Source organism: Penicillium macrosclerotiorum (assembly GCF_028827735.1).
Source record: "Penicillium macrosclerotiorum strain IBT 26536 chromosome Unknown utg000010l_segment0_segment0, whole genome shotgun sequence".
In the NCBI taxonomy this organism is placed as follows: Eukaryota; Fungi; Ascomycota; class Eurotiomycetes; order Eurotiales; family Aspergillaceae; genus Penicillium; species Penicillium macrosclerotiorum.
Genome location: NW_026643089.1, coordinates 1,257,736 through 1,277,795, shown reverse-complemented (window position 1 = coordinate 1,277,795; position 20,060 = coordinate 1,257,736). Strand labels below are relative to the sequence as shown.

Here is a 20,060-nt window from a genome sequence, read left to right as displayed (position 1 = left end):
AAGCAAAGAGAAGGAACAAACAAACCAAATCCACCGAACGCCAAATGGGAAGAACAAGTATGCATAGATTTCATGACAGAATGCAAATTAAAGGGTTTATCAACGGCAAGATTGAGAAACAGCAAAAGCACCACTACTTGGCAAGTGGTCTCTGCTCGAAGTTGAAGGGGGTCTTCACACTAGGCGCGTCGGTCTCCTCGACCTCTAGGTCCTCACCCCAGACAAACTTGCCAAAGGCCAACACCGCATGGAAGATTTCCTTACCCGTTGGGATGATGTGCTCTGAAGGAAGCAGGAAGCCATAACTGCCACGGTCCCGCAATTTGATCTGATAAGAATAGGTCGCATGCAATTTATGATAGAACCAGTCGAGGGCACTGCCGCCAGAACTGATACTAGCAGCAACACCGTTGGGGAGGATGCCCTCACATGCAGAGGTTACATCATATGACTCCCGGGTGGTCTGGCGGATGGCCTTGGCCAGTCCCAGAGCCAACTCTTCAAGGCTTTCAAGGGTCGGAGGAACTGAGGAGCAGCTATAGGAATAGGGATAGAGGATCTGCTGGGAATACGAATGCAGGTCCAAGAACCCAACAATGTCAGCCCGACCACTTTCGGTCTCGTTTTGGGCCCACTGGGCCAGTCGTTGCGATTCCAGAGCCTCGAAGGGCTCGGCTCCCGCATAGTTCTCAGAGCAGGGATTAGATCGGGTCGACTCGCCATCCCACTCAAAGTCCCACGCCCGGTCTAGATCCACCCCCGGGCACAAGGGCAGGCCGGTTGGTTGCCGGTTCTTGCGCCACAGCCGGTCCGACTCCCATGAGTATACATAGCCGTCCGGATTGAGGGTGGGAACAAGGATCCAGTCGTATTCATGTAACAGGCGCGTGACCGCCTTCGACTGACCATAATGGGTGATGAGGCTGTATGCAACATAGGTGACAGTGGAGGTGCTGATCCATTCTCGGGCATGAGTACCGCCGACCATCACGATGGTCTTCCGGGGAGTAGACGATTCGGATTCAGAGGGGGGTACGCCGATGCGCAGTGCCGAAATATCCCGCCCTTCATATGAGACTCCGACACTGGTGAGGCGGGCATGTGATGCGAACATGGATGCCATTAAGCGCATCCATTGCACAATCACGGAGAGAGGCTGGTAATCGAGAAAAAAGACATCGCCGACCGAGTCAGGTCGTCGGCCGCTGGATCGAAAGTCAGGCTCAGCATCCAGCGTCGGATGAAGATGTCTTGGGTATGTATTGTAAATCATGTCGACTAAGTCATCCATGAGCGGGGTGTGAGCGGAGCGAAGAGAGGGAGGAAGGAGGTCGAGCAAGGAAGGGATCTAGTAGCAGGCCAGATAGGTCATTAGCCAAGACATTGAACCCGAAGCAGGGCAAAAGATGAAGCTGTACCATGTCATCTGCTAATCGAATGTCCACATATTGGGCTGTGATAGCCCACACATCCAGCACGAGCACGCGCGACGCCGCAGCCAGTGCTTCGGCGTCATCGGGATGGCGCAAGTGAAAGCGGAGCACAACATCGCTGTCGTACCGATCTCGCACGTTCGAGGGGATACCTGTCCGCTTAGGACAGGTCCGCGGAATCCCCCAGACCGACTCAATCACCCAATCCCGCAATCGCGTCCATGGTCGGCGTGGGTCCGCACGCTGGTTGAGAAGCTGGACGGGTTGGAGAGGCGGCGGCGGAGTGATGCTGGATCCGGCGGGGACGGCGGAACTGGGCGGGCAGAGAGCCGAGAGGAGCAGCAAAGCAGGCAAGACACGCATCACGACGTCAAAGCGTAATGGGTGGAATGCCAGCAGAGACGTGCCAGAGGGGGGGGACGGGGGTGGGAGGGAGGCGACGAGACAAGAAACCGAGGAAGAGGCGTGTCGATGGGAAATGCGGAGAAGAGGGGAGGAAGTGGGTTTGGAACCCGTTTGGAACCCGGTTAATGGACGGCCCCGATAAGCGGGTTAGTCGCGCATGGAGCGAGATCAAGTGGATCGGAGAAGGAATGGAGCAAATGGGCCGAATGGACAGATGCGTAAATAGGCAGAATGGACAGATGGACGGATGGGCAAAGGGGACGATGCACCGGAGGACAGAAAGCCAAGATTACTCTGTGCGTCAGAAAATCAGAGTCGCATTTCGTTGGGCTGTTCGAGTCCAGGCAGGCGAATAGCGACAGCAGCCGGAAGCTATGACGCAGTACAGGGAGGGTACGTGTTCAATCTGTGTGCATGGCCAGTAGTTGCAAGTACTTCCGAAGTACCCGATTGGGGTCTGCTCTGTTACCGTCACTCAACACTGTGCTCGGGAGCAAACCCATTGCGCCCTTGTCCGCAATACATCCCAGAGTTATCAACTACAACTACACCCGGGTATACCTGGAGGAAATAGTGGGACCGCCGGAGAAGCAGGATAGTGTACATGCACGCAGGACCTTCGGGTCACCATAGAATGAGAACGCGCAATAGTTGATCGAGGGTCGTGACCATCCATGGTGCATATTGCCCACGATATATTACATGCGCCGTCCTGCTGGTTGGATGCTGCGCTGCCACTCGGCTATAGTTCCAGCGGTTAATCCCATGTCGATCGGTTACGTCCCTGAAAGGATTCTGACCCCTAGATAACTACAGTACAGCTACCTACAGGTATCTCATCACACTCATACACTCATGCACCGACGGGCACTCGATCCTTGTCGCATTGATGATATCATACCGGTGCGCTCCGGAGTGAACTATACACATGGTTTTTCTGTGCCATCCATCGATCCCACCGAATGCGGGTCTCCACAGTCATGAGAGAATGGGATACCGGATCATGGCCTCTGGGTTCCTGATGTTCACCCCCTCTAAGCGCCCTGACGGTCCCGGGTGGGTGATTGAACGTGGTCCTGCCAGAAGATCTAGATTCTATGATCTACCGGCTTTCTAGGATATTGATGTAGACGGGCTCCTAGCGAATCTGGACCGAGTAGATCCAGGCGCCAACAAACGCCTAATACTTGTGGAGATAATAATAGTTCGACTCACCTCGATCTAGAATCCCATCGGCCTCTCCCCAACATCTCCCACGTCGTGAAACCGGATCGTGGCATGCCTGCAACCCTCGTCTCTTGGCCCCATTTTTCCAACCGCCCATCAGCGAGTCTAGAATCGCCCGAACTCGCCGAGACCTCAAGTTGCTTCTCGACCTTTCCCTCCCCCCTTCTTGTTGTTTTTCTTTACGTGTTTTGCTTTTGCCACCCCTCCTAGATCCGCGTTATCCAGTGCTCAGGGCTCAGGACTCAGGGCTCGGTACTCGGGGCTCGTCGCTCGCCGCCTGTGCTTATCCTCGTCCTCAGCCGCGCGCTCAGGGCGCCTACGAAACTCGTCTGCCTTACCCCTCTCACCCGCTCTCGCCTTGACTTCGATTTCCTCTTTTCGGCCGTAGAGCAAATCAAAGGCTGGGTGACTCTCTGCATTTGCTGTTTCTTCGGGGTCTTTGCATCGGTGCCGGCCTCGCGCGAACTCCGCCGCCGCCCCCCTTTCCCGCGTTCCCCTTTTTCTGCTGAGCTGACGACGTGCTCCACCTCCGAAATCCCACCGCGTTCTGGAACACTCCAAACAACCTCCACGTCGCCATGCTCGCCCATTGAACCTATCCTCCAGTCCACGTCAAATTCCTTCTCCCTGTCTCATCTTCTGCGTCTTAAGTCGTGGGCCACGCATGGGTTGGAGCCGCTCCGTCCCTCGCAGCCATGCATTGGAAAGGCCTGCGACTCGTCGCCGATGGGAGCTCCAAACGTCAGAGTACCATTGAGCCCCAGGCCCAAGCTCGTCGCAGCGAACATCTCCCACGTCCCTCACCTCCCACGATAGATCCCCGGTTCTCCGAGTCGACTCCTCGAATCCCGGACCTGGTGGAATCTGAGCATGCAGAAGCGGACGACATCCTGCCGCAACTAAACGGGCCGGCTGAGAGGGGGTTGGAGACGAGCGCTCTGCAGCCAGATTTCGCTGCCGGTCCGTCGACCGGCGATACCCCAAGCCTGCGAAGAAATCGGTTCAGCTTCATGAGGCTGCGTCATGCATCCGATCCCCAGCTATCCAAGTCTTACGCCAAGGCCGCTGCTGTGCATACAGAAACACCCCCCGTCCCTTCCCTCCCGCGTAAGTGGCACCACTATCCGCCCAAGGGGCCGAGCTCCTGCAATGATAAGAAAGAGAGAGAAAGAGAGAGAAAGAGAGAGAGAGAACGAGAGAGCAATGTTGGGTGTTACGAGAAGCTCTGTGGATGAGATGCGTCCCACAGCTGATCGGGATTCTGGCCTGATGGAGAATAAATCCAGTCATGAGTTACAGTAGATAGCTGACTTGGCTTGTTTATAGCTCCCACGATCATCACAACCGCCCCAACCAGCCACGAGCTGGATCAACCGGTCAAGCAACGGCATAAGCTCAGCCTTTTCCCATCCTCGCGGAAGCATTCAATGGAAGAATTGCCTCGCAATTCTACAGATCAGCAAACGAAACCGGCCCGTAAGAAAAAGGAATCGACCGATTCCAGCCTCTCTACCTTCCAGGCGCCTAGTCCAGAGGAGCCAGGGCGACTATCAACCACGTCATTGCGAAGCGGCAGCCGAGATCAACCGCACAGTGAACCCCAACGCTCCTCGGTATCCGTCGCCGATCCACGCTTCTCGGAGTCATCCCGGTCAGATCAAAGCTACGGAGATCAAGCGTTCCGAGCTAATTCTCCCCGCGATGGCCATGGGTCAACAAGCAATAAGCGCTTCCGCATGCCACGATTAAAGCGCCATCGTAGCCCTCTGTTTCCCCTGCCCCCAAAGCTACCACCTCCAGTCAACAAGGTTTCTCCGGCTGATACACCCAAGTCCGATGGCTCAGAACAGGATCAAGTGTCGCCGTTGCCATCACCATCTCGATCTTCGGTGGGTCTGGCTGGTACCAGCGCACCACCACTCTTCCGAAATAACTCGACCCATTCTGCCCGTTCGGTTCGGTCCAATCAGTCTCATAATGGCCGGGGAGGTCGTCGACCATGGGTTCTGTAGCCGAAAATACTCAAGATGACTTGTCTCCAGTACCCTATTTGGTATCTTCAGGGCGTACATCAACCTCTACTAGCGGGCGCAAGAGTTTTGGAGACCTTTTCAACATTTCTCAGCGATTGAGACAGAATTCGGAGCCTCCAGTGCCTCGCAATGGTTCTCCAGGGATTGGCGGGTCCGCAACACCCATTAAACCAGATCACCCCCCATATCCTGAACGGGAAGACGGCGACACACCAGCAAGCTATTTGGACAAACTAGAGGAAACCCTACCTAGGGGTATCATTGGTGGGGTGCTCGCTCAATCAGATGACGATTTCTTCAAAATTTCCCTTCGCAAGTATATGAGGTCCTTCTCATACTTTGGCGATCCCATCGATATGTCCATTCGGAAACTCCTGATGGAGGTGGAATTGCCTAAGGAGACCCAGCAAATCGACCGGTTCCTGCAGGCATTTGCTGATCGATACCATGAATGCAATCCGGGAATTTTTGCTTCCACAGGTATGTGGACTTCTCGCCGGCGCCATCATTTATGACCATTCTGACTCTTCTCTAGACCAAGCATACTTCATTGCATTTTCCATCCTCATCCTACACACTGATGTGTTCAACAAAAATAACAAACGCAAGATGCAAAAACCTGACTATGTAAAGAACTGTCGCGGAGAGGGCATCTCTGAGGACATTTTAGAATGTTTCTATGAGAACATTTCGTACACTCCCTTTATCCATGTTGAGGATGCAAATCTCCGAGACCGCCATCTGGCCAAGCCGCGACGAGCTCTGTTCAAGAGCACTAGCTCGGAACATCTACCGCGGATGGCTCGAGAACCTGTCGATCCATACACATTGATTTTGGATAACAAACTTGGATCTCTACGACCCAGTCTGAAGGACGTCATGGATCTTGATGATACATACAACCATGTGGGAACTGCCGGTCTACCTGATATCGATGACCTCCATCAAGCCTTTACCAAGTCTGGGATTTTACAGATTGTGTCCTTGCGTTCTCGGCCAGATGCATTCATGCAAGGCGGCCTTAATAACTCGGCGGAATCGAATCCAGGCCTTGTGGACATCAAGGTGGCAAAGGTTGGCCTACTCTGGCGCAAGGACCCCAAAAAGAAAAGAGCCCGGTCACCGTGGCAGGAATGGGGTGCTCTGCTCACTTTCTCGCAGCTCTACTTTTTTCGCAATGTCACCTGGGTGCGTTCGCTCATGGCGCAATCCGATGCCTATGCGAAAGACGGCCGCCGTGGGACACTAGTTTTCAAACCGCCGCTTGCCGATTTCAAACCCGATGGCATCATGTCTACAAATGACGCTGTGGCTTTACTGGACCATAGCTACAAGAAGCACAAGTATGCGTTCAGCTTCGTTCGGCATAACGCGCTAGAGGAAGTCTTTTTGGCGACATCAGAGCCCGAGATGAATGACTGGATTGCTAAACTCAACTATGCTGCCGCCTTCAGAACTACGGGGGTCCGCACCAAGGGGATGATTGCCACCAACTACGAAGGCCAAAGATACCGGAAGAGTCAGCGAGTTCGATCTCTATCATCACTCAGGTCTCACCAATCCACCGATAAGGAGCCTCCCTCTCCTACCATTGACACAGATATTGTGGCTGAATTTGTCGCAGCTCGTCGGCAATTAATGGGCCAAAAGATTCGTGAAGCGAATGAAAAACTCTTCGTCACTCAGAAACAGCTCGACGACCTGTTGCGGAATGCTCGACACCTTCAAATACTGACTCCTGTGAATCCCCGGGCTCGCGAAAATGTCATCATGGCGGCTGGTCGTATGGCTGCCAAATTAAAATGGGTCCGGCAAGACATTTGGCGCAACAAGTGCTACCGTGAAGTACTGCTACGCGATCTTGGAGAAGAGGTTGAGAGTGGGGTGGAAGACAGAACGGGATCTGTTGCTGAAGGTACAGTTTCATCTGGCCCTGCACGGATGGCATCGGTCTCTGGCCCATCTGTCACTTCTGATCCGAGTGTGCGCGGGGCGCCCAGCATTGTCCAGACTGCCTCAAGTCATGACAACAGTGAACAAGCTGTCCCATCCTCGGAACAACCTGTTGTAGACCCTAGTCTACTGAAACACCCATCGATCGATGAAATGCGTCGTCCAAGTTTGCCCGCCTCTACTACTTCTTCTGACATGGCGCGCGTTGGACGGCCACTGTCCATTGCCCTACTTTCTGAGCAAGGCAGAACTGATTCATCTACTGCGAATCTAGAGCGCGAAGCATCTGTCCTAAGTCGCGGAAGCAAGTTTGACGGTGCAAGCCTTGGCTCCGGAGGCTCCAAACTTGCCTCACCTGCGAGTTATGACGAGGGCGAGGAGCGTCTGCTCCGAGAGACAGGGTTGCTGGACATTAGTAGCTCGCCTTCGCCTCGCAAACAGGCGGCTGTTCCTGTGGCAGAGGCTGAGACTGACAGCAAACCCGATGAATCTTCTGAAGTTTCCCAGAGCGATAGGCCAAGCCGTGTCCGACGTAGTTTACACCGAACCCTCCGCGAACAGCATCACGTCCACCGACATTCTTCTCGTCACAAGAAAAACAGAGGTTCTGTGTCCAGCATCGGCGCTGACGAAGATGAGAACGAGACCGGTAGCTTATCAAATACCGGCTTATCTCGCAAGACCCCCAGCTTTACCGTTCACGGCAAGAAAGCATCCATCGTCACCTTTGGTTCGGAATGGCAGAACATGCCCCCAGAAGAACGTCTCAAGCTGCGCAAGCCAACTCCACATGATGAACCGCGTGCCTCGGATCCCGCGATGCTTGGCATCGATGAGTCTATGACCTCGGACGACAACCATCACTCTATTGGTCGACCGCTCTCGTTCCGCAGTGTTAGTACAACAACAGGACTCAGCCTCCGCAGCGATGATGCGACTATCGAGACGATTGAATTTTTCAAGGATGCCCATGAGAATCTGGCCACGGAGTCTTCAGCCGGGCAGAATCATAATCTACGAGATGATACCGACGCTGGACCCGATCTTGCTCCCGATCAACACGTCGCTGAAGTTGATCCCCCTTCGACGGCTGACACAACCGGATCCGCCACTTATGGAAACCATCTCACAGCACCCAGCGAAACAACATCGCCCTCTACGACGCCTCTCAGCGAGCGAGTTGCCAATAGTGCGTCCTCGGAAAATCTGCGGCAGCAAGCTGTTGGCGCCTAGACCTGAGGATGGAATATTCTCACCGCCTGAGCGTGTGTTAGATCTCTGGGTACCGCTTCCACAACACCTTTCCTCCACTCTGCCTTCCATACTTCTCTCTCACATGTCCCTCGTTCGATCAAATGATCTGTGACCTACTTGTATAGCCTGAATCTCCTTGGTTTCTGCACCACTCTGTTTTTACGACTATTATACCCCACAATCCATTTTCAATTTCTAAATCTGGCCTCTGTGTTTCTGTTTCAGCTTCACCCTTTCGCATGATGACGGCTTATTGAACTGGTTCCATCTCGGATTTTCTTTTCTCATATTACTTCCTTCACTTTCTCCATTCTTTTAGTTGCCTGTTCATTTTGTCTTCCTTCTATCGACAACGGTCTTGTTTCGGCTTGGGGTGTATCATCTTCTGGAATTTTCAGTGCTGGGCAGCATATTTTGGTGCGACTTTCACGTTGATTGCATGCTTTCGTTTTTTTTCCGTACTCTTCACGCTCCAGTCCCTCACGCGCGTGCGTTGGGGAATACCGAGCTCAGGATTCCCGGGTGCATGTAACTCATTCCTCGATTCTCTTGTCGGACCTCCTGGCCTTGGCTGGTCTAGGCTGGCTAGCGAAATTGCCGGGGCTCTGCTAAATAAAAGCTTCTCTTCTGATGATTGCTCTGTCCCAATTCTCCTCGTATAATGACGTAAATATTTAAACAGCCTGGAATCTCATCAACTTAAATGATTGTGCTTCCCCATCGCGCCACATCCCTCACCACTGCAAACTACAATGGTGATGGAATTGCAGGTATTGAGAAGAAAGTGGAACTAAACCATGGCGGCATTGACTAGATTCTATGTGCTTGTTTTCCTTTCTAATGAGGTCTTGTTTCCTGGATGAGAAATAAGACTATAATTCGGGGATTTGGAGGTTGCTGGAATGTACAATGGAAAAGGTAATCCAAACTAAAAGGCTAATGAATGTTTGAAATTGCTTCCATTGCACTTCCGGTCGTCGGTCGAAACAAGGAAGCAGGAACGACGTAGGATTTCAAGTTGCGTGGTTAATTCGAGCCGTCTGGTATTCCGGCGCTAAGATGCCATATCTTGAGCCAGAGCCAACAAGCACTGGTTGTGTAGTGTAATGGTTATCACTGCGGATTCTGATCTATTCAACCTTCCGCCAATCCCGGTTCGATCCCGGGCACGACCTTTTTATTTTTCTGTATTTTATTCCCTTTTGCATCAGGCCATCAGCTTGATCATCTCTTTAGGCTCGTCGTGACATATCAACTGGTTGTGTAGTGTAATGGTTATCACTGCGGATTCTGATCTAGTCAACCTTCCGCCAATCCCGGTTCGATCCCGGGCACGACCTCTTTTGCAGTCTATTGCTCCCTTTTTTTCTATTCCACTGCTAAAATTTGAAAAAGAGGAATGACACTAAACCTGACGATCATAGCCATCTTTTGTAAGGCTTTTCTAGGTCGCTAGCGCCTATGAGGCCCAAACGCCAAGGTGTTTTTGTTAAAGAGGATATGTGAGTTTTGTCATTTACTTCTGAAGTAGGAGATAATTACCAATCCCTGACTAGCTAGTCAGCAAGCCCTTCAAGTGCTTCCTTAATCAATAATATACTGTTGTGAGTGGTCGTGTGTGGCCCCTGCAAGGGCACGGGTGGGTCAGACTTTGCCTGAGGGCCTCGCGGTAGTGGTAGCGCTGTCAGCCGAAGTACTTTGTACACTCACTTTTTAGCGCCCTGCATCCCTTTTATATACACACCTCTTTAAGGATCAACATTTGTAGGTCTGGGCAATCACATTTCCCTAAAATGGACAGCCAATTAGATTTTTTTGTGTGTTCTAAAGGATAAAAAGAGACAAAAGCATTCGCATTCATTCGTATGGGCAAAAAATTTGAAGTCTCTCTCCCTCGGGGAATCGAACCCCGGTCTCCCGCGCTTATCAGTGTTAATGACAAGCGGAAATCATGACCACTAGACCAAGGAAGACACTTGTTGTTGTAATTTGCCGCGTAGCTATTATCTCCTTCAAGACAGCTTTCTACTTTGAGGTGCATCCGTCTGTCACCAATTCTTGTATTTTTTCAATCGTGGCTAAGTAAGGATGGGAGACACTTCATATGAAATTTCAAATTCATCGTTTCTTGCACATATCCATGCTTTTTTTCATGTAGAAGGATACCTTTGCTAAAGGCAACTTGAATCTAGTACATCCAAGGATTGAGTGTTTATCGTGTAATTTGATTTTTTATCCGGGTTTGCTCGTCCAGTCACTTTAAACGAGGTAGATCCCATTTGTGTGGTCGAATCACCAGATTTTCTATTTTCTTCTCTCGTCCAAGGAGACTTTGTAGTTGCGTGTTTCTGTAGTTGTTGCCATGAAGATGGTAGTGTAATTTCTCTGGTTTATGAAAAATATATTGGAGTTGGTATAGGAATCTTGGGGTCTTATCAATCGCTTGGCTTTTTCAAAAAGAAGCACGGATCAGCTCCGATCTTTTGGTCCTAAAACCAAGCGAGTTTGGCATCGTAGCTGTGAGCAAATATCTGCGAGTAGCGCACGAATATGATCAAGCAACGAATAGGTGTTGCTAGCCCCGACTGTCAAAAAACCTGTGCGCTAAATAGAATTAAGTATCAGTAATGTTAAATATGATATTAAAGCTTGACAAATAAATTCAAAATAATGTAACTACTGAAATTTGTATTTAATTTCGTCCATTCCGAATATAGATCAATGCCTCTACAGGGACCTCATAGTTGAAGGGAAAGGTTTAGACTTCGTTCCAGCCGCTTGAAGTTCTCTGCACCCTAAGCTTATCACTCCTTTAACATTTTATGCCAGAGACCTTCCTTCCCTCTTGATTGATTTGGAGTCTACACGAGTATTATTCGGTTGGTCCTTCCTTTTATTTGAATTTATTCATGTTCTTGAAAGTATCAGAGCTCTACTTATAGCTTGAAGGGCCCTTTATTCCTGGCATTTCGTCGTTCCCACTTCAGAGGTCTTTACCAAATGACATAGAAGCTCCCAGTTCTCAAGGCTAGAATTTCATATAGAATAGATAGATTCAATTATAATTTTCTCTTATTGTGATGAGGGATATGGAACTGCAGTATCTTTACTGTACTGAGGTGTTAAGCATGAGACTTCCTTATGGGGAGAGAGAGGGGGTATAATGCCTCAATCCTTCACCTCACTTCCTTTGTTCTTCCTTACCCATGCTTGTAATCATTCAATATCGAGGACCAATACAGCTCTATTTCCAAAGATTGCTGGTATTTGACTGTGCATCGTTACACATATTGGCACGTTTCATTTTGGGGAGATATCACCAGTTTTTTAACGTTGTCATTAGCTTTTCGGCAACGAGCAAGTCCCCTCATACTTGACCTGCAACAGATCCTGGTACTAATATTCATAAACGAGGTTGAAGTAAGGGAGTTCCTTTAATATCTATATGGCTGACCTCTGCGGGCAAAAAGCCGGGGTTGTGTTTTCTGAAGAGGGCAGGGGTGGAATGTGTTGAAGATATGTCGGCAGACATCGCATAGTATGGCGGATGAGGAATACTCTTTTTGGTTTATATCTAAAGGATCACTCACCCATTTGCATTTGAATAATTTGATGGTAGAGATTTGAAAAGAGAAATTAGAGAAGGTGAAAAAGGTGGGGAAAAAAAAGGTGGAAAAGGTCGTGCCCGGGATCGAACCGGGATTGGCGGAAGATTGATTATATCAGAATCCGCAGTGATAACCATTACACTACACAACCGCTGTATATGGAGATGTCACAAAGATGCACCATGGATCACCAAGACTAGACGACCGGAGCACCCAATATTGTTCCGTTTTTTCTTGGTCCTTAGTATTGTCTGTCTATCATTCACAGATTATGCTATTATTTAGCACTCTTAGAGAGAAGAAAAAAAACTGTGTTAGCAGTATAATTCTGAATAGGTTGCAAAAATGTTAGGTCGTGCCCGGGATCGAACCGGGATTGGCGGAAGATTGAATAGATCAGAATCCGCAGTGATAACCATTACACTACACAACCAGTAGTTGTTGGTGTCTCAAATTTTATGTTCCTCAAAGTCAGTTCAAAGTCCTTCCAGCTTGTAGGAGTAAATATAGTAGAAAAGATCAGGTGTATAGTAAGAGCGATAATTTCATGGTTCCGAGGGTCATATGAAGATAAGAAGCGTATAGAGTCGACGCTGTGACCCTATACGCTTCTTGAGATATTAACTATAGTGGGTGTTCAAAAGTATGTCCCGATCCTCGCTCTCACCAATCCAACATCAAATATATATCTCTCACACACACCACGCCACTATCTGGTAACAAGAAGCTAGGTTTATCGGAGATATAAAGATAATGCTTTATTCCTAAGGGAATTAATAATAAGCTAACGGTGACGATGCTGTCACGTAGTAATATACGCCCTCTTCCGAAATAACAGCGTCCCGCTATTATTATAATAGATTAGGGAAGGAGTAGAAAAGAGAAAAGAAAAGGGTAATGATAGGAAAATAGGGAATAGAACTAGCGGTAACACTATATTAGAGCGTGTTAGAGCAAGCTTAAATCCCTACAATAGTTGTCGAAATCCTCTAGGTTCCAGAGGTTATTATTATTATTAGTCGTTCTAGAAGTAGGTATAGCTGCGACCTTAGTCGGGGTCTTAGTTAACGTATCAGGATTAGCTATATTAACAGCTACGGTCGTTTCGGGGATATTATTAGTAGTATATCCGGTATTATTAGCGGTAGCGATAGTCTATATAGTCTTATCCGCGGCGGTAATAGTCTATATAGTCTCCGCTATAGTAGTTATATCGTTGAACCTCTTAGTAGTTATTCTGTTAGAGAATAACTACTTGTACAGGGTAGAAAGCCTGTCGAATAGGTAGGAAGATAAACGTCAAGTAAGGAAAGCAAAACACTGTTTCTTGCTATCATGAATCTCTCCATAGTCCTCAATCCATCTGTTCCTTCTACTCACGCTGTAGAATTTCTCTTTCGCACATTCCCATCGCGTCTCCGCTTGTTACATATTAAATGCTCAAAAATGGGGTTTCAAATTTCAGGCGTACCAAGAATTTTAAACATCGCTGCAAAATACCAAGCGTAAACGTGATAAAATTGCGACGCTGATCCGCACCTATAAAGGGAGTCTAATTGTCCTAAAAAGTAGTTTAACAGGCTGAAATAGACCTGTAAATCTCACTAGCAGATTATTGGATCACCCGACAATTTCATCTCATTTAGCGAAGCTCCTGGGATAACCATTGGCCATAGAGGCAGATTGGGCTCGATTATTACACGAAGCAGCGCAGGCCCATCTGTGTGTATTAACCATCGGAGCTTTTCGTTGATCTCGGTATAGTCACGTAACTGCTGCGCAGCTACTCCCATCGCAATTGCAAGGGAAACATATTTCGGATGCTTCTGAGTCGCGTGACAATATCGATTCTCGTAAAACATAGTTTGCAGATGTGTGATCATCCCTTGCTCCCCATTCTTTAGTAATAGGACCTTCCCTCCAAGATTATACTGAACAGCAGTACTAAGTTCAGTCAAAGTCATATTGAGTGATGCATCACCATCAACATCAATCACAAGAGTCTCCGGATATGCAATTCTGGCCCTATAGCAGCAGGTAAACCAAATCCCATTGTTCCGACACCACCAGAAGTTATTAACCGACGTACAGGTCCAAATTTGTAGTGCTGGGCCACCCACATCTGATGCTGCCCAACTCCAATCGTGATTATGATCCTATCTGATAGACGGCGAGTCATTTCACTAAGAGTTCTGATCAATAACTGCGGATCAACCTTTCCATTTGCTGATGCTCTGTAATGTGTGCCAATTGAAAAAAGTGGATATTGCTTTTTCCACCGCTCGATCTGGCCAAGCCATTCTGGACGATGGGCAACTGCGCCCACGAAAGGCAAAAGATCTGTCCAGCTTTCTTGAATATTTCCCTCGACAGCTTCAGTTACATGAAAAATCCGGCTGATTTGATCGATGCTGATATCAAAATAAACGATTCCGCCCTTGCCCTCTGTCGCTGCAAACTTCGCTGCGGGCGCAAATTTTCCCACATTTCCCGTGGCTTGCTCGTCAAAGCGAGCTCCTAGAGCAATAATCAAACCTGCTTTCTGGATTGCGTGATTAGCATATGCAGCTCCATGCATTACTTGCATATGCAACGACTTCGCGTCAAATTCGTCAAATGCACCAATGGCAAGTAGTTTTGTAGTGATGGGAATGCAGGCTTTGTCGACTAATTGGCGTAAAAAAGAAATACCATGCGGGGAGCATATAACACCTTGGCCTGCATAGATGACCGGCCTTCGAGACCGGTTAAGGAGTTGTGCACATCGCTGAGTTATTTCTTTTTGCAGCTCTGAATTGACGTCTTGGCTCAGACAATTCACAGAAGCTTCTGCTTCAGCTGCTGATACAAAATTGGTCAAATGTATGGGCAAATGCAGTGTAGCCCCGCTGCTGTCTTTCGGAATATCCAACAATACAGGCCCAGGCCTTCCACTTGTAGCCACCTCAAATGCATTATTGATGTATTGTGGCAGAAGATTGATGTCTGTCACCATCGCAGACCATTCGGTGCAAGGTCGTGTAATGCTCACAATATCCAACTCCTGAAACACATCAGATCCGATAGCATCCATCGGGACCTGATCTGAAAAGACTAATAGCGGCGTTCCGTCTTGTAAGCATCATAGAGCGCAGTAATGGTATTGGCAGCGCCTGGACCAGAGGTGACCAAGATAACACCGGGCTTTCCAGTCGCACGCGCGTATCCCTCTGCCATATGGCCGGTCCCTTGTTCATAGCGTGGGATTATAACGTCAAATTCAGTTGCCTGATATATCGCGTCAAAAATAGGCATTACTGCTCCCCCGGGATACCCAACTGAATTAGATTATCAGCATGTAAGCATGAGCTTCATAGATAGAGTCAGACATACAGATAACATCAACCCTATGTCTGCGTAACATCTCCAAGATTATTTCGTCTCCTGTCATTTCAACAAGAGTTTCCGGTTCTATTGTCGAGTGTTCCAAGTCAAGTTCATGATTGTTGAAGTCACACTTGGGCTTGAGATTTGAAGATCTTGTATCTGATATACAACACAACCTTCTGGTATGTTCATGAGCCGGTGAAGCTCGACTGGTCGATCCTATTGAATCCGATGTAAGATGAGAAGAAACCACTTCCAATTTCGGTCTCAGAATTTTCTGTGGCTTGAACATGAGGCTTCCTGTCCTTATAAAAACTAGTCTTCGATTAATTGTAGTAAATATCATCTTATGTCCTAGGAATATGGATGGTTGTATAATGACAGTGGCGACAACTCGCCTTCAGAGAGATGCATGTGAGGAAACACAGCATGGGTGTAATGCACAAAGAGGCTAAGAAACATCTTTTTGGTAAGATGCACTTCCATATTCGTCATATGTTTGTTGATCGCATGCATCATGGGCGTAAATCATCAAGCAATAGTGTCATCAGTTAACCCAAGAAAGTTCTTCGTACGTATTGGAGTGGGGAAATTGCCTAATCGAGTGGAGAAATTTGTTCCACGGTATCTGCTATCGTGATATGTATGCTGCAACTCGCTCAATCAAGGTATCAACCAAAGTGAGCTGATTTTTCGCCACCAAGACCTATATTTGGCTCTGGAGTCCCCTATTAATGTTTGCATGCATTTATATCGAGGCATAACGAAAGGCATAAATCAGCCCAAGACCCAGAGAAACGATCAGTTTCTATTTACGTTCATAATGGAGTTGAATCAAATATTCCAATTTAATGTTCTAAGTGCCCTGATGTATGGCCTATGCTCAGATGGGTTTTCACTAGCCGATGTTTTAGAACGCGGAGATCATGGCCTAGGCACAGTCGCTGGACTGGAGGGAGAAATGCTTATATTCAATGGCGAAGCTCTTCTGTTCAAGCAAGACGGCAGTGTGCGTGTCGTGAGGAAGGATGAAGTCATCCCTTGGGCCACCATAACCCATTTTGCCCCATCTGCCCAGCTATCGGTACATGGCTTAAACTCTGAGAAATTAAAGACGGTCTTGACCGGTTGCAGTGGTTCCGGACCAAATCATTTTCAAGCTATACAAATCACGGGTTTTTTCAATTCGATCAGTTTTCGAATCATACCGCCGCAGCAAACCCCCGACGAAACGTTGCTCCAAGCTTCAAAGCGACAGGTTTACCAAAACCACCATGATCTGCATGGTACAATATTTGGCTTTTGGTCGCCGGCATTTACGGCGGGAGTATCTTTGCCGGGATTACATCTGCACTTCATATCTGAGGATAAGCTTATAGGTGGACATGTTATGGAGTTCCTTACATCATCGCATACAATTTCTCTCGCCAGCACCAACAAATGCTCTATTGAACTGCCAACTACAGCAACATTTTGTTCCGAGAGAATTCCATGTGCTACCAACGAGGATGTTCACTGTGCTGAGGGAAGCGGTTAGCGCAGTATACATCTGTCAGAAATTGAGGATTGTATGACGGCTGACTTCTTATCGAATAACTTACCGTTAAACATTCAGTGGTGGCCAAACCGAGAGACGAGTGGGATAAGACCTGAGTTTATTATATGCAAGATAAAGTGAGCGCATGTGAGGGGAAAAAAGGAACAATACAATAACGAAAATGATTCTAAACTGGTAAGTATGTGATGGGACATCGCAGGTACAACTAGAAATCCAAATTAGAGGCGAAGAAATTGCCAGCGCGTTGCTGAAATTACGCTGGATATTTGTTTTCATACCAAATCCCACCAGCATTAGAATTCTTTGCATAGACTTCAATGTTTACATCTGGAATTGAGAAGATAAATCATGGACACTTTGGATACCAGAAAATCTATAACAACGTTAGCGGAGCTCATTTACCTACCACGCTCTAGTTGAACCTACCCTGCGCCTATTACCACCACGTTGAGTGGATGGGGTATAAATGCGATTGACTTCAAACGATCTCTCTCCATTTCGTATAAGGTGGGATTCCACTAGCCGAGTAAAGTCACGAAGCTGTTATCATTGTATTGCCTTCGACTAGATCTTATACGTCTTATAGCACCACTAATTTCGAAGTTTCCTATTACATCCGTTTTTTCAGAGGGCCATTGTCACATCTCTGTTAAATGCATGGCCGATTTCAGTCCAGTCCGCTGATTCTCATGAATGAAATCATGTTTTGTGGTGACACAACATCGTTTTATGGGGTATGATAACAGTCTACAGGGAAGCTTCCAATTACGTATTATTTTTAATCTTGGATGTAAGGGTTTGTTTACATGATTTGCGTATTCCATATATCCCTCATGCTGTATGTAACTTCTCTAACAGCGGCTATGGCCGTTCCCATAAGACTACCCAATTACTAAGGAGCTCGTGGGCGACTACAAATGAAACGATCGAGGTTAACGAACTATAGCATGTAGCGTTGCCGCACGTGAATGAAGATCCTAGTGAAGAAATAGTCAATCCCGCACAGGTAGATTGCAGGAATCGCCATGTCTACAACAACCGTATGCGGAGATATTGCTCTCTTTCTAGGTCTCAAGATAGGAGCTTCAAATCCACTCCCCCTACTTTATCAGCCGAAATAGTAAAGTGATTTACTCAATTCACACCAGTTTGACACGGATTGAGTTCATGTTATCAAAAAAGAGCTCCCGCCAAAACCAATTTCAAACCTCTTATCATCCATGATGTAACCTCCTTACACAGCAGATATAGTGACTCGCTTTGACAGCATTGGGTGATTACATTCGAATCGGATGCAAAGTGCATGATTAAGTGCCCACCAAAAATGTAAAGAATTAAAATACCCAAAAATGACCTTGCCGTGAGTTCTAAAGTCTCAGGGCTTTATCAAAGGTCTTTCATGTGTCTTTGAATATTCGGGTCAACTTTGAAGAAATCCTCAATGTGCAGGAATAGCTATATTATGGACAATTTAGTCACAGGTTTAATTGCCCATAGTAGCTTGAATGCTGATTAGAATGGATGCTTGACAAGAGAATTGCCCGAACAATAGATTGGCCTTTCTAAATATACTATTAGCTTTTAAAACCTGTATTTTAATGTGACTGGGGTTTGACCTAATGCAGTAGGTTACGGAAATAGACAAAATATGTGGAAGCAAATTTTGCGTGAAATTTCCTGGATCTGTAAACCTACTGCAGAAGGTGATGATTAAATGGACAGCCCCAGATTTTACATGATTGCAATCTCCATGGATACTTCTAGTATGTTTTTCATAGACGAGAGAAATGGTTCACCAATTATCGCGGTTTTGATGGGAAAGGAGATGCAGGCATGATAATACAACCGATAACAGGGTTTCTGTAGAGGGTCAAAAAATTCACCTAAAATTGCCTTGATAGTAATTATGTTACCTAACTTCGTATTATATTTTTTGGTCTTCAAGGAACACTGAATAAGTACATTGCATCCTTGTCCCAAAACTACAGTGTCATGGCATCGTATATCTCGAAAAAGTCTCTTTTTACAGCGCTGACAACCCTGGGGAACATCATATCCCAAGGTACTCTCAATTGCACCTGAGTAGCGCGATGACTATGCATATCTGCTCAGCTCTCTCTTATCAAATTACGAAACATTGAGGCTATCTTATCATTCTCATAGAATAACTTTACTTATTGTGTATTTTATGTAAATTACATTGCAGAGGACCGAATTTTATTACAGAAAAAAACTAAGAGGAAATCATAGTCTATATTCATTACACGTGTATATTAGATGTTGAAATAGCGGAGGTTTTCACCTACCTGCGACCTGCGAGTCAGTTTCAGCCTCTAGGGAGTATCAGGAATGCTAAGGAGGGGTCCTAGGAGTAAAGAAATAAGTTGTCTGATTTTCTGATTTTCTGTCCTCTGCAAGCGGGGTAGTCTTCTGTATATCAATACTGAGTCATTCTGCAGACCGCTACTTCCCCACTACAATATTTAGGCAGTGCTTGCTCCTATTTTGCCGATTTCGTGAGACTTGTTGAATCTCAATCGAGGTGTTGATCTCATAGTGTATACTGAAGTCACATCCTCACCCACGGCCTTGCTTGGAGACACGCATAAATTCGTCCCCACTGCTGCATCCGTTCTTTACTTTAGCTCCGATTGAACTAATTACATCATAACTAGTATAAGAAAACCTGTCTTCACTTGTATGTTCGTAAGCACCATCTTACACCATTTTCCACAAGCAAGTCGCAGTAACCTTTCCCCCCGATGCATCCAGATAGACTGACTGGCCTGAAAATTCTCAACCACAAAATAGCGATCAAACATCCCTTCCACAGATGACTAGAAGAAAAACTCTACAATCGTGGTTGATCATAAGACTCTGTTCAGCCTGGCACATGACCGAATTTCGCAAAAATATGGGCAGCATGTCTCGTGAGCCTGCCTGCCTGGTGTGCTCGTGCATATATCCAAATTACCCTCGTGGGGGTCCAAGGTTCAGACTATCGCTTTGGGTAAGAAGATCAGACTCATGACACGTATGAAGGTGAACGTCACCCGCGGGTGAGAGCGAATTCTACTGGTGTATTTTATTTATTCTCCTTCCTGGACAGATTGTTGTAATTATCTTTCTTAAAAAGCCATGTGGCGATAACAGGGAGAGGGTACTTGATGATTACAGGAGGAGGGGGGGAGGGCTTGAACAACGCAGGCCATAGTTATCGGAT

At 47.3% G+C, this 20,060-nt stretch overlaps 4 protein-coding genes across 4 annotated transcripts; 1 reads left to right on the top strand and 3 right to left on the bottom strand.

Moving 5' to 3' along the window:
- Positions 1-133: 133 nt before the first annotated feature.
- N7462_010097 (M14 family metallopeptidase) lies at positions 134-1,796 on the bottom strand (the record flags this gene model as incomplete). The annotated part of the gene is made up of 2 exons (XM_057081811.1): positions 134-1,348; positions 1,419-1,796. 2 exons carry the CDS (start codon positions 1,794-1,796, stop codon positions 134-136), a joined length of 1,593 nt encoding a protein of 530 aa, XP_056928851.1.
- Positions 1,797-3,760: 1,964 nt separating this feature from the next.
- Positions 3,761-8,284, top strand: N7462_010096 (Arf family guanine nucleotide exchange factor SYT1; the record flags this gene model as incomplete). Its single annotated transcript, XM_057081810.1, has 4 exons — positions 3,761-4,172; positions 4,392-5,015; positions 5,078-5,578; positions 5,634-8,284. The coding sequence occupies 4 exons, from the start codon at positions 3,761-3,763 to the stop codon at positions 8,282-8,284; spliced, it is 4,188 nt and encodes a 1,395-aa protein (XP_056928850.1).
- Positions 8,285-13,906: 5,622 nt separating this feature from the next.
- Positions 13,907-14,986, bottom strand: N7462_010095 (uncharacterized protein; the record flags this gene model as incomplete). Its single annotated transcript, XM_057081809.1, has 1 exon — positions 13,907-14,986. One exon carries the CDS (start codon positions 14,984-14,986, stop codon positions 13,907-13,909), a length of 1,080 nt encoding a protein of 359 aa, XP_056928849.1.
- Positions 14,987-15,006: 20 nt separating this feature from the next.
- On the bottom strand, positions 15,007-15,343 carry N7462_010094 (acetolactate synthase; the record flags this gene model as incomplete). The annotated part of the gene is made up of 2 exons (XM_057081808.1): positions 15,007-15,230; positions 15,286-15,343. 2 exons carry the CDS (start codon positions 15,341-15,343, stop codon positions 15,007-15,009), a joined length of 282 nt encoding a protein of 93 aa, XP_056928848.1.
- Between the last annotated feature and the right edge of the window lie 4,717 nt (positions 15,344-20,060).